General features: G+C 40.8%; 1 protein-coding gene across 5 annotated transcripts in view; it reads right to left on the bottom strand.

Annotated features, from left to right (window-relative positions):
* RIMS2 (regulating synaptic membrane exocytosis 2) overlaps positions 1 to 14,059 on the bottom strand; it is a 2,919,733-nt gene that overhangs the window by 2,217,374 nt on the left and 688,300 nt on the right. For all 5 annotated transcript variants that reach the window (XM_069621474.1, XM_069621475.1, XM_069621476.1 and 2 more), the window contains one exon: positions 13,194 to 13,504. In XM_069621474.1, coding sequence (XP_069477575.1) covers positions 13,194 to 13,504 — 311 coding nt within the window. The remainder of the gene's footprint in view (positions 1 to 13,193; positions 13,505 to 14,059) is intronic.

The following is a 14,059-nucleotide window of genomic DNA, read 5'->3' as shown; positions in this document are numbered from 1 at the left end:
AGATGTTTTAATATGACAACTTGGATCAAGACGTCCACCTATAACTAGTGTGCACAACCTTAAAAAGCAAGGGGATCATCCATTATACTCGTCTATACTTTGAAACGGAAAACATTCTACATTTTGTAGTCTTCATCATTAGCAGTCCGCAGTCTTTGTAATGTTATCATGGCTGGATGGATACAGGCGCCTTAGGTACCCGCAAGAGAACTACTTAGCAGATGCTTGGAGCAACCTGCACTCTGGTAGCATAGTTAAATGCCTCAGACTGAAACCTCATATGTTCCTGTGGAACCCTCAGGGTGAACCCAGGGGGACATGCAGACTGCTTATTTTAGGCAGTGAACATGGCCCTTGAGGGTGAATCCCGGCTAAGCTTCCTTAAGGCCAGTGAACACCTCAGGTGAAGATCCCATTGACATATGAAATGGACACAGAAGGCATGAGGTCCCTCCCACGGTTGTTGGTGCACTGGGATGGAACTGCTCAGCTAGGTACATGCCAGAGATTAAAGTCACGTCCGGGCCGACGATCCTCGAGAGAGAGTTTTGCTGAATTAGGGTGGTTTTGAAATTAAAGAATTTACCTGCTCCTCAGGTCTCTGTGTTAATGCATGCCATGCCAGGAAAATCTTTGATGGATGGAATTTGCATGATAAATATAAAGCATATATATATATATATATATATATATATATATATATATATATATATATATATATATATATATTTCCCAAGAAACTGGCTAGCCGTCAGTTGTTTGACTCTCCTTCATACCATGCTTGCAAAATCAGACCACCACCACCATATTCGTAATAACCTCTTTATTGGTTAAAAAACTTGGCTCTCAAATATCCGCCCATCTTTCATTCTCGGCCTTCCCAAAAAAGTGGACGCGTTTCGCTGCGTTATTTGCCGCTTCCTCACAACACCTGCATACTGCCACCATAGTGTTTATATACATAAGGCATGCCTGTAGACATCAACATAGGACATGGGGATACAAAAACAATGGACATAAAAGAGGGACTTAGTTTTGCTTACAATGCCGGCGGCCATCTTTGAACAGGCTTAATTCCTGCATTATTTAGCTACTCAGTCCGTGATTAAATAATCATATCGGACTCATTTCTTCACTCAAGATATTTTGCACACACAGCTAATATATTGCATTTGTTCTAATGTAGTACCCTCATTTTGTCCATCTTGGGATTACTCAAAGCATGACCCGATTACTGTAATGCCTTGTGGCTAACATGAAGTTGCCAAATCTCTTTATTTAAAGTGCCCCGTGCCTTCACATAAAGTGCATAGTGCATAGGACATTATCAATAAAGTGCCTAGTGCCAGCAGCTTATTCAAGTGCTTCAGTGCATAACCTCCAATTTCCATGAAGTGCTTAGTGCTTGCAACTTCGATTCAGTACAAAGATCTATTTTGATCTTGGACCATGTTTAAAACCCCAATTTTTTCCTTCAATGTCAATAGTCTGCAGTAATGTCAATTCACAATAATAAAAAAAAAAACACACTGGTGACTCATGAAAAGCACATAAAAACCCAAAACCAAAACACATATTATCCACATTCAGTTAAAAATATGCAACAATAACGGATTTACACTTATTAAAACCCAATTATGAAAGTCACTTTAGATCAGTCAATCATTATTAGTATAAAGTGCAAGCCTCTTTTTTGATATTGATGCTAGTGCCCTAAGAAAGTATATAGTTCTTCGTCTATATTGTGACCTTTCGGTTGTTTTGTTTCAAAGTCTAGGATGCAACGAGTTTCTTGTTGTCGGAGCTTTCTTTCTCGGTCTCCCCCTCTCGGGCCATTCTCAATTGCATGGATTCTGAAGAAAGCAAAACTGTCCATGTTATTTTCGTGGCATTCAGTGAAATGTTTCGCCATCGGATAGTTTGCATCTTTGTTTTCTATAGCTCTTACATGTTGTTGTACCCTTATTTTCAATTTGCATTTGGTGCTGCCCACATACCACTTTTTGCATTAGCACAGCAGAATATACACCACGTATTCTGTGTCGCACGTGATTTTTTCATTGATTTGCTCAATTGTTCTTGTTATTGGATGCTCAAAAGTGGCACAGTTCCTTGCGAACTTGCACATATTGCACCTTGTGCACTTATGAAAACCTTTCTTCCGATTCGTCAACCAGGCACAAGCATCCTTGGCTGCTTCTTTATCCATAAAACTGTGGACCAATTTGTCCTTAATCGAGATATTTCTTCTGAAGCTGATATCTGGATGTTTTTTCAGCAATCCACCAATGTCCTTGTCAATGGTTAAAACTTTCCAATGTCTCTGTAACACACGTTTCACCTCTGCTGTTTGGCTATCATACGTTAGTATGAGACGCACTTCTTCATTCTCTTTGCTTGTTACTTTTTCCTTGTCTGCCAAGAGAATTTGTCTGTCATGACTTCTGGCTTTTAAATACGCTCTTTCAATGACTTTTTTAGGGTAACATTGTTGCCGAAATCCTCTCGCTGTGATTTTGCTCTCTGCATCGTATGTATCTAGAGTTGTGCTGTTCCTTCTTCTCCTTACGAACTCGCCATAAGGTACGCTCCAGATTAAGCTCTTTGGATGCCCACTCTTGGCATGTAGTGGTGTGTTTGAACCTGTATGTTTTCTATGTAGTTCACACGTTAAAGATATATATAATCCGTTGTAAATAATAATAAAAATAATATTTTTTTAGCATTTATATAGCGCTACAAACCCTCAGGTATCTGAGAGCTGCTCATTATTACCCACAGTGTGTGGTGCTCATTTATTGACCTCGGAAGGATGAAAGGCTGAGTTTGGCCCTGCCGGGATTCGAACCTGAGTCAGCAGGCTCTGCACAGATGTCAAAGCGAGCGCTATACTCGCTGTGCTATCGGACCAGCTAAAGAAAATCAAACACATAGGGATATTGGTACTTAAGTCTCCCCTGTCAAATTCTACTTTTTCAGGTCCAATCAGGGTCCATGTTCTTTTTCTTGGCAAGTATTTCCTCCAGTGAGGGAAATGCAGAGAGGGGACAGCTTGTAAAGAAATAAAGTGATGATGGGGCAGGGGGACATTACATCAGAAAATGCAGATGATTGATTTAATTCAGCAGGAAAATGTGCATCAAAGGCCAATTTCATAGCTTGTTTTCAAAATATATCTTTCTGATCATATTTGTGCCTAATCTATTTTCATAAAAGTGAAAATATTTGGATTTGTGGCTGGGTTTCTGGCTTGGCGAAGCGTTGTTCCTAATACAATTCCACCCTGTTTCACCAATCTGCACCACATTTTGCATAGTTACCCGTTAGGATCCTCTGGACAATACTCTGACCATGAGACATTTGGACCCCATTTCATCGGATTAAAGAAAAAGTCAAACATTTTTGTGGGTTTGTGGCTTGGCCAATCGTTGTTCCTTATACAATTCCATACAGTTTCTCCAATCTGTACCAAATTTTGCATAGTTACTTGTTAGGACTCCCCGGACATTACTGTCTGGACACCCCATCCCTTTCCCTAGATTTCAGCAAAAGTCTACATTTGTTAGTGGGTTTGTGGCATGGCGAAGCGTTGTTCCCTATAAAATTCCACACTGTTTCACCAATCTGCACCAAATTTTGCATAGAAAACTGTTAGGACCCTCCAGACATTACTGGCTACATAACATGTGGACACCCCACCCCTTACCCCAGATTTCAGAACAAGACAAAATTTGTTTGTGGGTTAGTGAAGCATAGTTGCTTATACAATTCCACACTGCTGCACCAATCTACACCAAATTTTGCGTAGTTACCTGTTAGGACTGTCCAGACATCACTGGCTACATGACATTTGGACACCCCACCCCTTTCCCCGGATTCCAGCACCTTCACACATGAGACGGTTGCCTGGAATCGGCAGAACATAAATGTGGTCGTGGAAGGACTGGTTCTCAACCCTAGAAATGTACAGTTTCTGGGACATTTGCACCGCAACAAACTTCCCCACGCCAGGGTGAGGCAACAGGTGGGGAGAGACCACAGTTGGTCCCAGTATGCAGCAGCACACCAACTCTCGCCTCCCCCCAACATCTGCTCAGGGGTATGTCAGCCAGTCACACATGCCCATTCTCAGTACAGTTTACTTCAGCGTGCAAAGCACATCAAGCAATAAGCAAATCGAAACAGCGACCTACAGGATCATTGATTTTCAACAATTGATGAGTGTTGTCAGGGCTGTCCACAGAAGCCGTTCGAAGAACGGGTACTTTTTGTTAGTCCTTATTAAAGCAGAACGATTCAAAGAAATAGTGAAATATGAGCACAACTCAAAACATCTCATCTTGATTGTGCCCACAGATACTGAATCTAAATAAAAGTGGAAACCCCTTATTAAAGATAAAAATGCCAAGATTACACCTTTGTATTTACTGTCTTTCTATCATGGTTGCCTTGATGAGTTTACCATGGTGGTGGGAGGGCAGTTAGACAGTTGGCTAAGTGATTCAGACAACTGTCAAAGAGTTTAACACAGCAAACACCTATGAGGTAATCCCGAATTAAGCACTTAGCAAAAATAGGACAGAAAAATTGAGCTTCCCAGAATCATATACTTTAGTCAAGTGGGGAGCAGATATTTGATCCAAGATTTCCAGGTTCATCAATTTGCAATTCAACAATTTACACTAGTCCAGTTGTTTCACTTTTTATATAACACTTCTAAAGGGTCACTTAATGATTCACTTCCTATTTTGGCACATAAACTGGACTGAGGTAAAAAGGAGATGAGGTGATTTGCCCAGTGTGATGAAGGATGGTGGTCTTCAACAATATTCAGTACCGATTCCTGTGTGCCTATTGGTTCCAACGTACAGTCTCCCGGATATAGTACCCAGCATGCTACTTGAAACACAGTGTCACTGTTAGAGAGCGGAGGTATAGCACCTACACTACTGCTTGGTTCTTAAACCACAGTCTGACTCAGCTGGCTTCATGACTTAACCTACCAACAAGTACTCCCCACCCTTGGTTAAGGATAGGGATCTGCATCAGAAATGATCATGCTCTAAACCTGCTCGTCTTTCTGGGGCATCAGTAGTACCCATGACAGACTACCGGCAAGTATTTTCACCCCTTACCTTGGCTTACTTTAGGGCGTGTTATTTTGAACCCATTAGCCAGATGTCGCCATTTTGAACCAATGTCTCTTCTGTTCTTTCTCTTAGCATCCAACTCCTTCAGTAACTCCCTAGTTGCTCTCCTTTTCTGCGTCTCAACTCCACAAGTGCCTGATAATTAGCTCTCAGCAGGCTTTTGGTCCTCCCTCTCCCACTGGTTCCGCTCTCTAACAGTGTCTAAGATATATTGATCGTTAGCAGGCATTTGGCTCTCTATCTCTCTTGCAAGTCATCTTTTTGTTTCCCCCAGGGTATCACACAATTCAAGACTCTTCACGTGGCTTAATATCCTAGCACAAAAGAATTCCATACAAGCTTAAAGCTGTTCACAGGAAAAAGCTGCATTGGTGAGGAAAAATGAGAAATGCACCTAAAGCGTCTATAACAGTAGTGTAGTAATGAAACCACAGTCCCCAGAGTTGGTTCTATGCTGGCTTTCTAAAATAACCCGTTGGTGGCAAATTCGCTGTTCATCATCCCAGTGAATGGCTTACTATGATCAGGTGTGGGTTGGATGTTTGTCTAATTGGAAAACCATAGGCAAGAAAGAAAGAAAATAGAAAGAGTTGGAACTATCAGGTAAAAATGTGATCCAGTCTATTCCAAAAAAACACCTTATTCTTGTCAGAAGGAACAGGTCGCCACTGATTAGAAAACACTATAAAAGCTTTGACTGAAGGGCCATCAAAGTCATTTTCAAAGAAACTTTCCTTTTCCAATCTTTTGGTCAGAAGTGATCAATCTTTCAGCTTCCGTCAACTCGCTGATCCTGGAAGTCCAGAGCCTCTTACTATTTATAACGCTAATATATATACGACATGTAGAAACATGTAGACACTCAAATGATAAACTCTAGAGTCCTATTGGTGAAAGGCATTGTGCATGTGCACAGCCAGGTTGCAGGGGGCCAGGCAGGCTTTAGAGAGAAGGGCTACTAATCCCGATCGTTCTTGAATCTCTCAGGGACGACCTTTATCCTGACACTTTGCAGTTCTAGAATCACCACTTCATCTTGCCGTCCGTTCTCCAGTTGTAATTGTGCAAAAGAGCTTGACAATTTGGAAATTTCATTGCCCCAAAGTGGCCTTAATGTTTTGTTGATTACATTTTTGTATCAGCATTTTACTTTAATGTTTTTAATCCATTACAGCTTTGCATATTACTCACTGCGTATACATACTATTAATCAGAAAAGGTCATGACAACCAGCTCACATTAAATAACTGACAATATCGTAAAAGGTTGAATGCATAAGACCGACCCTCTATAATATATAGGGGTCAAACCGGAAAAGCGGAGGAAGACGGAAAATAGTACAACAATTAAATAGGCAATCATGCTCATGAAAGGTACAGCTGACAAAGGCAACATAATAAATCAAATCTCAGAATAATAAATCTGTGACGTAATGCAAAGGTCTGAAAGAAAGGATCAGGAAACGCCAATTCTTTAGCCACAGCAAAATCATTCATCATTTATTTCCATTGCGTAGCGCTGGCTGCGCCAGTTTTGTCGTCTTGTGGTGTTGTATTACCAGGCATTATCATCACCCGTCTCAATCGTAGTCATATTATCGACCTCATAATGATATGCCTCTCGAGGGGCACACTGCGCTGCCTGCTTGATCCGTTCATGCAGCCGCCACTGCATCAGTGACCTGCCAGGCTGTCGATTCTTTGCAGCACACCTACTGGCACCCGGTGAGCGAGCACACTCCATGAATGGAAGGAGGCGGGCAGGGTGAGGTTTATTCTGCTTCTCTGGGGAAGGTATGCTCCGTTCAGGCTACAGCTAGGAAGGGCAGCCTGCCCAAGGAAGCGCTATAATGGTGCTGCGAGGAAGTGTAAAGAGGACCCTGTTTTATTGACGCCAAATGGCCGTGAAGTAGTCATACCTAAAGGAAGGAAGACTTCAATTGAGAGGAGAGATGCTTTGGTCGCTGTCAGAAGAAAAAGATCACAACAGGATCATTTGGGAATCAAACGGCCCACCAGGGGGGTTGCTGGATCTGGAAAAGATCTGGGGCTATGCTAATGTCTGGCCTGTTGGGACTCAGGACTAGATAGCCTTTTTTTGGCTGCAGCCTCTGAGCCTCTATCCGAGGATACAACCAAAATACCCAGGGTAATAGCCCTCTCAGCTCCCCCATCCCCCAGCAGTGCCTCTGCGGCACACCAATCTGGTGGAGTTTCATTTTTCTCTCCATTTTCAGCTATACCATAACCACTGCCCGTTCACATTCAAAATTGACGGGTATCATTTCACTCTTAAGCGAACCATATCCCAAGCATTTATTTAGGTTCACGTGAACTCTGTACCTATACAGCAATTACCATACCCAAGTGGATGGTGACACGTTGGCTTCAACTCAACAGTAAAATAATCATCATTGGCCCACTTACTCTGAAAGTAAAGGAACAGGGTTTTATTCTTCAACCACACAAGAAGTTTTATTCAGAAATGCCCCTTTAAAACAATCTTAAAGGAGTAGTAGGCAGCATTGATTGTCAGCCTCACACGGTAAGGAAGATAGCCACTCCAATTCTATTGCACTACAGGTCTCCAGCGACTGGGTCACTTATAAGTGTGTGACTGGGTTATGGGGAATACCTTTATTTTGAGATTACAAGCTCACTCTGATCCCATCTCCGGAAAGCCCAAGCCAATAGGGCGAGTCTACCATTAGCCCTCATGGAATGTGTTAGATTTCCTTCTGCACGCTTGAACTTAAAAAAGCAAAAAAGCACACAACGAGCCTCCAACCTTCCTCCAGGAAAAGTTAAGAAATGTACACCTGGCATGGCACTTGGATCACTCATGCAGGCTGTATTGTCCTAAACAATCAAAGGGTGTGAGGTCATCCTCAAAGTATGCCCCAATAAATTAGATATCCTCTTGGGAAATAATTGGGAAGACATCTAATTATGCTGACCATGTAAAAACGGACTTATTTGTAAAGTGTTCTTCCATTCCATTTAATGTGATGGACTTTATCAGTTCACTCTGAAAAGTGAACTTGTGCTCACTCACTTACATAGCAGATACAATAAAAGATACACTGTAAGGCAATCGTTTCAACAGCATTATCTTTTTAACACCTCTTTCCACGTCACACTCCACTCCAAGCATTTTACTGGAGTAGGGTATAACGAAAACCCAAGGGGTTTTTCAAGGAACACAAAAATATGCCTCAAAGAGTCAAGGATCTGGATTTGGCAAATGAGCAAACGGGCAAAAAACAAGAGAACTATGTACCTGGAGGGAGTTTAATGATACAAATTTTAAACCAGCCCCTATAGCAGGTGGACCTGCAAGACTCATGTGGCAATGGGGTCCTATTTGCAAGACTATTTCCTAGTACAGGCTAGCTTAAAAAGCTATGCTTGTATATAGCTGCTTATTCATAACTGACTGGAGCAGTGCCATCCCCTTTATAGCATCATCACCAGTAGTGATGGGCAACTTGGAACATTTATCAGGTTGATGACTTAATACATATCAGCAAAACCATCATCAGTATTCATGCAAAGCATGCAATGGACAACTTAGAGACCAGCAAAGCTAAAGGTCTGAATAAGCTCTGGAAGATGCTGCAACCTATGGCTACTATGGCAAAGGCCTCTTGTAGGTTCCATGTGAAAATGCTGTTGGGAAAATTTCAAGATTGAGGCAATATATTTTTTCTGAACCCTAAAAAGCCTTCCCCAACATATTCTAGGGCTGGTGTTATTTACTATTCTTAACGCCAGTCGTAGAATATTTGGGCAAAAGCCCTGGATTTTCGTTAGGGTGCAAATGTGAGATGACATTTTCCTTGGCGACATTATCACTGGATACCCTCTTGTACAGCAACGCTACTGTTAGGACATCGCCTAAGAGGTTCATGTCCAATGTTTGAATGATATATTTACTCTGGACTAGCCGGAAAGTGAATGAGAACAAGAGGCTGCAAGGGGCATACAAGAAATGTAAACTGGGAACTGAGCATTATGAACCATACACACATTGTTCAGAAGGTATCAGGACTAAAGTGATCAATTTCAAGGAGTTTTAAACATGCAACTATAAAGGGCCATTAAGAATAAAACAACGCAATGTAGTAAAGCCTTCATGGCTGCCTGGTTAAGACTGAATCAGAATTCTTGCTATAAAGGTGGGCCTGAACTGAAAGGCAAAGATTAAGTCAGCAATGCTCAGGTCTAAAGGCAACACTCAACAAATTACAACAGACCTTCTAAAATAGCACACTTTACCTAGACTTCCAAAATATTACAGGCACTCCACACTTTAAAGGCTCAATGCTTTTGTTTACCCCTTTATGATGTCTGGTCAGACCAGCATGACTGAATTCCAAAATAGGTTCAATAATCTCTTAATATCTAGCGAATGAACAACAGCGACCAAGATGTTGGAGACATATTTTAGCACATGTAGCCTCAGATAACACAAGTCAATCCCGGCCTTTTAGAATTATGCTACTTACTGCATTTAACGCTCTGACCAAGGGCGAAATTGGCAGATTTTGATCTCAGGTGATGGTGTCAGGCAAGTTGAGCATAGAAAATTGAGGTATCTAGGTGACAGGTGCCCAACGCAGCCACTACTATCCCTGTCACTTTACCACCTCCACGGTAACAAGAGTAAACAATAAAGCAACTAAAGCAATGATTACTGTAGCATATATCCTGATGTGGGGTTTTGGGAAAGAAAGCATGAAAGTGAAGTGCACTGAGGTTCACTCTTATCACAAAAGACAACAGCAAAGGTCATTTGTAAAGAACAGGAGCAACCAGTAACCATAAATATTTTAAAAGGTATTGAGACATCAAAAACTCAAAATAAATTTGATAGGTACACCTTAAAATTGGTTAGTCTTTTAGGAAATGCCAAACATCCAAAGAGCATCTGGAAATGGCAGAAAGAAATTAAAATGCTGAGGGTAGGGGCTGGAGATTTTATAAAACATCTAATGCCATTGCAGTGGCAATGCCTCTATGATGTGACCAGGTTAAAACCTCATATGTTAAAGTCCTTAGATATATTTGTAATGAAACCAGGTAAAGTTCTAACAATCATTTACAGACAACCCTATGCGAGAGAAATGCTATGGGGCCCTAAAGAGTATATAGACTATTAACAAATACATAACATTCCTACTTCTTCTGCCTGTACCTTGGTGAAAACACTGTTTTCTGCTCTTCTTATCTGGCTGCAATTCTTAATGTAAAGCTCCAATGTATAACAGCATCAATAGGAACAGATATAGGCCCTCATTGCAACCTTGGCGGAGGACCATGGTGCTGTTAGCACCATGGTCCATGCCGCTAAGGTTATGATTCCGCCATGGTGGATGGCGGAATTACCGCCCCATTCCAAGGTGAGTGGGGTGGTAATTCCCCATTCACCATTTGCCCTTCCCCATTCCCATTTTTGCCCCCATTGGACATAATGGGAATGGGTAAGGCGCTAATTACGGCACCGTAAATTACGGTGCCGTAATTAGCTCCAAAGTCCCTTTGCGGGTTGGATTTTTAACGCCTGCTAAAAGCAGGCGTTAAACACCAACCCGCAAAGGGACACTTGTAATCAGGCGTTAAGGGTTAACGGCGCACCCTTAACGCCTTAGTTGTAATGAGGGCCATAGACTCTGGATTAGTAAACACATAAACGTATTGACCTAATGCCATTCATTGAATACAATGATTGATATGATTTTCATGTTGGTGAAGTTTATATCTAGGACTAAATTAGAATGTCTATGTTCGGTCTGGTTGGAGGTATTGCAAAACATGCAAAGTCCAGAGGGAAATAAACCTCCTGAAAAATACAACGATTAAAACTAGATAGCTATCATCTCTAAAGACTAGGAAAAAGTTGAAACGATTTAGGATTTTGTTTTTACACTCTTAAGATTGAGAACATGTACTGACGAGATTTGTATGTACTTATCACTGAGGATTTTACAGTATGAATTCATATTTCATAATTGTATTGGATATTTGAAAGATTGTAATGTGAATGAATTTCTATTTTTAATGTTTTATGTATTGTTTTTGGATATGTGTAAAGTTTATTTACAGAAACACATTCATAATAAATAAAAGAAATAGATTAGAATGTCTTCTCCTATCGTTCTATGCGATTATAACAACCTAAATCCAGACTATATGAATAGCAGAATGAATTGTGTCTTCGTATTGTGGCATCATACAGTAAAAGTCAGCGAAGACTCAATGGCACATATAATTCAATATTTAGATTATTATTAAAAACCTCCCTTTCGAGCTACAGAGGACAGTGTCACTGTGGTGTATTACTCTGTACAGAGGTTCACTTATCAGGCCCAATTGTGCAGCTTAGGGCATTATCATGTAAAGAGAGTCATATGCTTGTTCATTTGTAAGAAAATAATGGGAAAAATGGGTTTTCTGTGTGTATGTCCTGTATTAGATCGGACACTTTGTTTTCCATTTTTATGTTAAGAGGCATGTAGCATAATTTATGGATACACCAAAGTACAGTGGTGTGCACTGGGCAGGCACAAGTGGAATGCAACAGCAGTTGGGGTGGAGGATAACTCCATTAAGACGTATATCTAAGCTGATGTTTAAAGCTGGACTGTCTCTAAAGAATGTACAAAAACTAAATTGTTGGTATTTTTTATCCTTTCATTACCCTTTACCTTTAGGGGTAAAGACATATTAAAATAAATGAAGCCCTTAATATTTACTAAATGAGAGCTTTCTTTGAGACACTTGCCAAACCCTGTTGTCATAACAGCAAAGTACTTAAAGGGTGGTTGTCCCAATAAGAAGCCTTTTCGCTGTTAATCAGCCAAAGGAAACACTAGAATCATAGGGATTACAACCCTTCAATATTTCAGTCTTCAAATGTTGTGTTAGTGTTCCACTTATTGCCCGGGCTATCATCAAAACTCATCACAAACAGAAAGTGAAAGCTAATTAATCAAAAGCCAGGGTCACCTCTAGTGACTGCTCCTATTTAGCTGCCAACATTATTGAAAGCTTGGCAGAAAACCATGCTCTAATCATTGGTGCAAACTCTGACATGCTCAAAGTGATGTGTGCCACCAAGCAGAGTTTAGGCACAGGTTCCTAATGAATTACCTATAATTAAGGAGATTTTTAAGCAACCCTAGACATGATCATGAACCGATGTGTGCAAGAGTTTCTCGAGCCTAGTCATCAATTTTCCCCACAGTGGAAGGAACAGCTGAATTACATTGGGCTGTAACCCATGCCCATTTACTTTACTGAGAAACCAACATGCCATCCTCAATAACAGACCTGATTACAAGGTATTAGGTATTAGCTGGGTCAGCCTTTCTGCCACCAAGATTGAACTAGGCACAAACAGTGCTCTAATTCCTTCATCCGTTTTCTCACCTGACTTAATTGCTTGTAGCAGGGTTATCAAAAGTACATGTGAGACATATGGGTGGAGCATCTTTATTTTTTCTCAACAAACTTTGGCAACCCATTTTACAGGCTCTAAATATCATATAACCAGAGCATGTTTCAGTGATTTGCATTGATTCTACTACTAAATATTTAAGACAATCTGATTGAAGGATCCACCTAGTCTGCATATTTATGCTTACTGTGCCAACAAGGCCTGTTAAGACAAATAAATATCATCCATAAATTAGGCCACACTACTTTTCAAAAGCAGAAACTTAAACAGAGCAACTGAAATTATTGTCTAGCAAGGAATTGCGTTTTTATGAATGATTGAATTTCAAATGGATTGCCTGTTTGTAGTGCAATTTTATATATGATCGCTTCCTAAAAGCTGATAGCCATTCTTTCCTAAAAGTCGCATTTGCTAAACATTTTATATCTACTCTGAGACAACTATGCATTAAACTCATTGCTTATAAACCACTGTTTAAATAAGTTTGTAGAAAGTCTCTGCAGTATAGCTGTTAACCTAAGAGCCCAAGTTCATGATGACTATGAATTTTAAAAGATGATGAACATAGAAAAAATAATTAATTACCTGTCTGATGAGATATCGTTTGCTGTCTGGTGCTTCACTCCAGAGCCATTTTTAATTGAGTCTTGCCGCGTGAGCCCTTGAAATCTGTTTTTATCTGAAGCTGGTGTAGGTAGGTCTCCTGAGGTTCCTTGGTACTGGGATTGCTCTTGTAACTTTGCTTTTTTCTCCTGAGGTGCTTCTTCGTTTCGGAGTCCCGTAAGAGGGTCTTGGCCAGGCTGTTGCGGTGTGTGCAATCCACTGTTATAGAACCAGGCTCCCGATTTGGTGAGGATTTCTTGTTGTTTTCGGCACAAATTACATACCCATATTACCTGCGAACAGTTGGAGGACAAAAAGGGAATTGTTGTTCAAATACATTGCTTTTTAATTAGTTCATTTTCAGTTACTGGGAATCAGTTGTGAAGGAAAAAAAGAGAAATAAAAAGGTTTAGAGATAAGCGGGTGGTTTAAACATGAAATGTAAGCGATAGCAAGGAAAAGGCAGATATCTTATTACCGCTTATGCTCTAAGCACATTAGACTCTTTTACCCTACAAACTGTTCTTAGAACGTATCGTATAGTGCTGGAATCTAGCCTCTTAAGTTTTACATAGAACACACCTATCCAATACTATATCATTAGATGCACTATGGAAAGTTCAAGAAAGTCCCCACTCTCCTGTATGAGGGGAGTGAGACACAGTGGATGGGGTTGACCCAGCCGATACCAGATGTCAGCCCTGAGGGTGCTTGGAGAGGGCTTCAAGGGACCCCGTACCCTGTCCCAGAGAGTTTGCTCGATTCATTTCCAGAGTCCTTTTTGCAACCCAACGTCCAGGAGGGACCTGTCGTGAATCTTGAGTGTCTCCAGTTCCAGAAGGACTTGC

The sequence above is a fragment of the Ambystoma mexicanum genome, chromosome 5q (genome assembly GCF_040938575.1).
Source record: "Ambystoma mexicanum isolate Mex_15411 chromosome 5q, UKY_AmexF1_1, whole genome shotgun sequence".
Lineage (NCBI taxonomy): Eukaryota > Metazoa > Chordata > Amphibia > Caudata > Ambystomatidae > Ambystoma > Ambystoma mexicanum.
The sequence above is the reverse complement of the archived record's forward strand: the minus strand, read 5'-3'. Positions and strand labels throughout refer to the sequence as shown.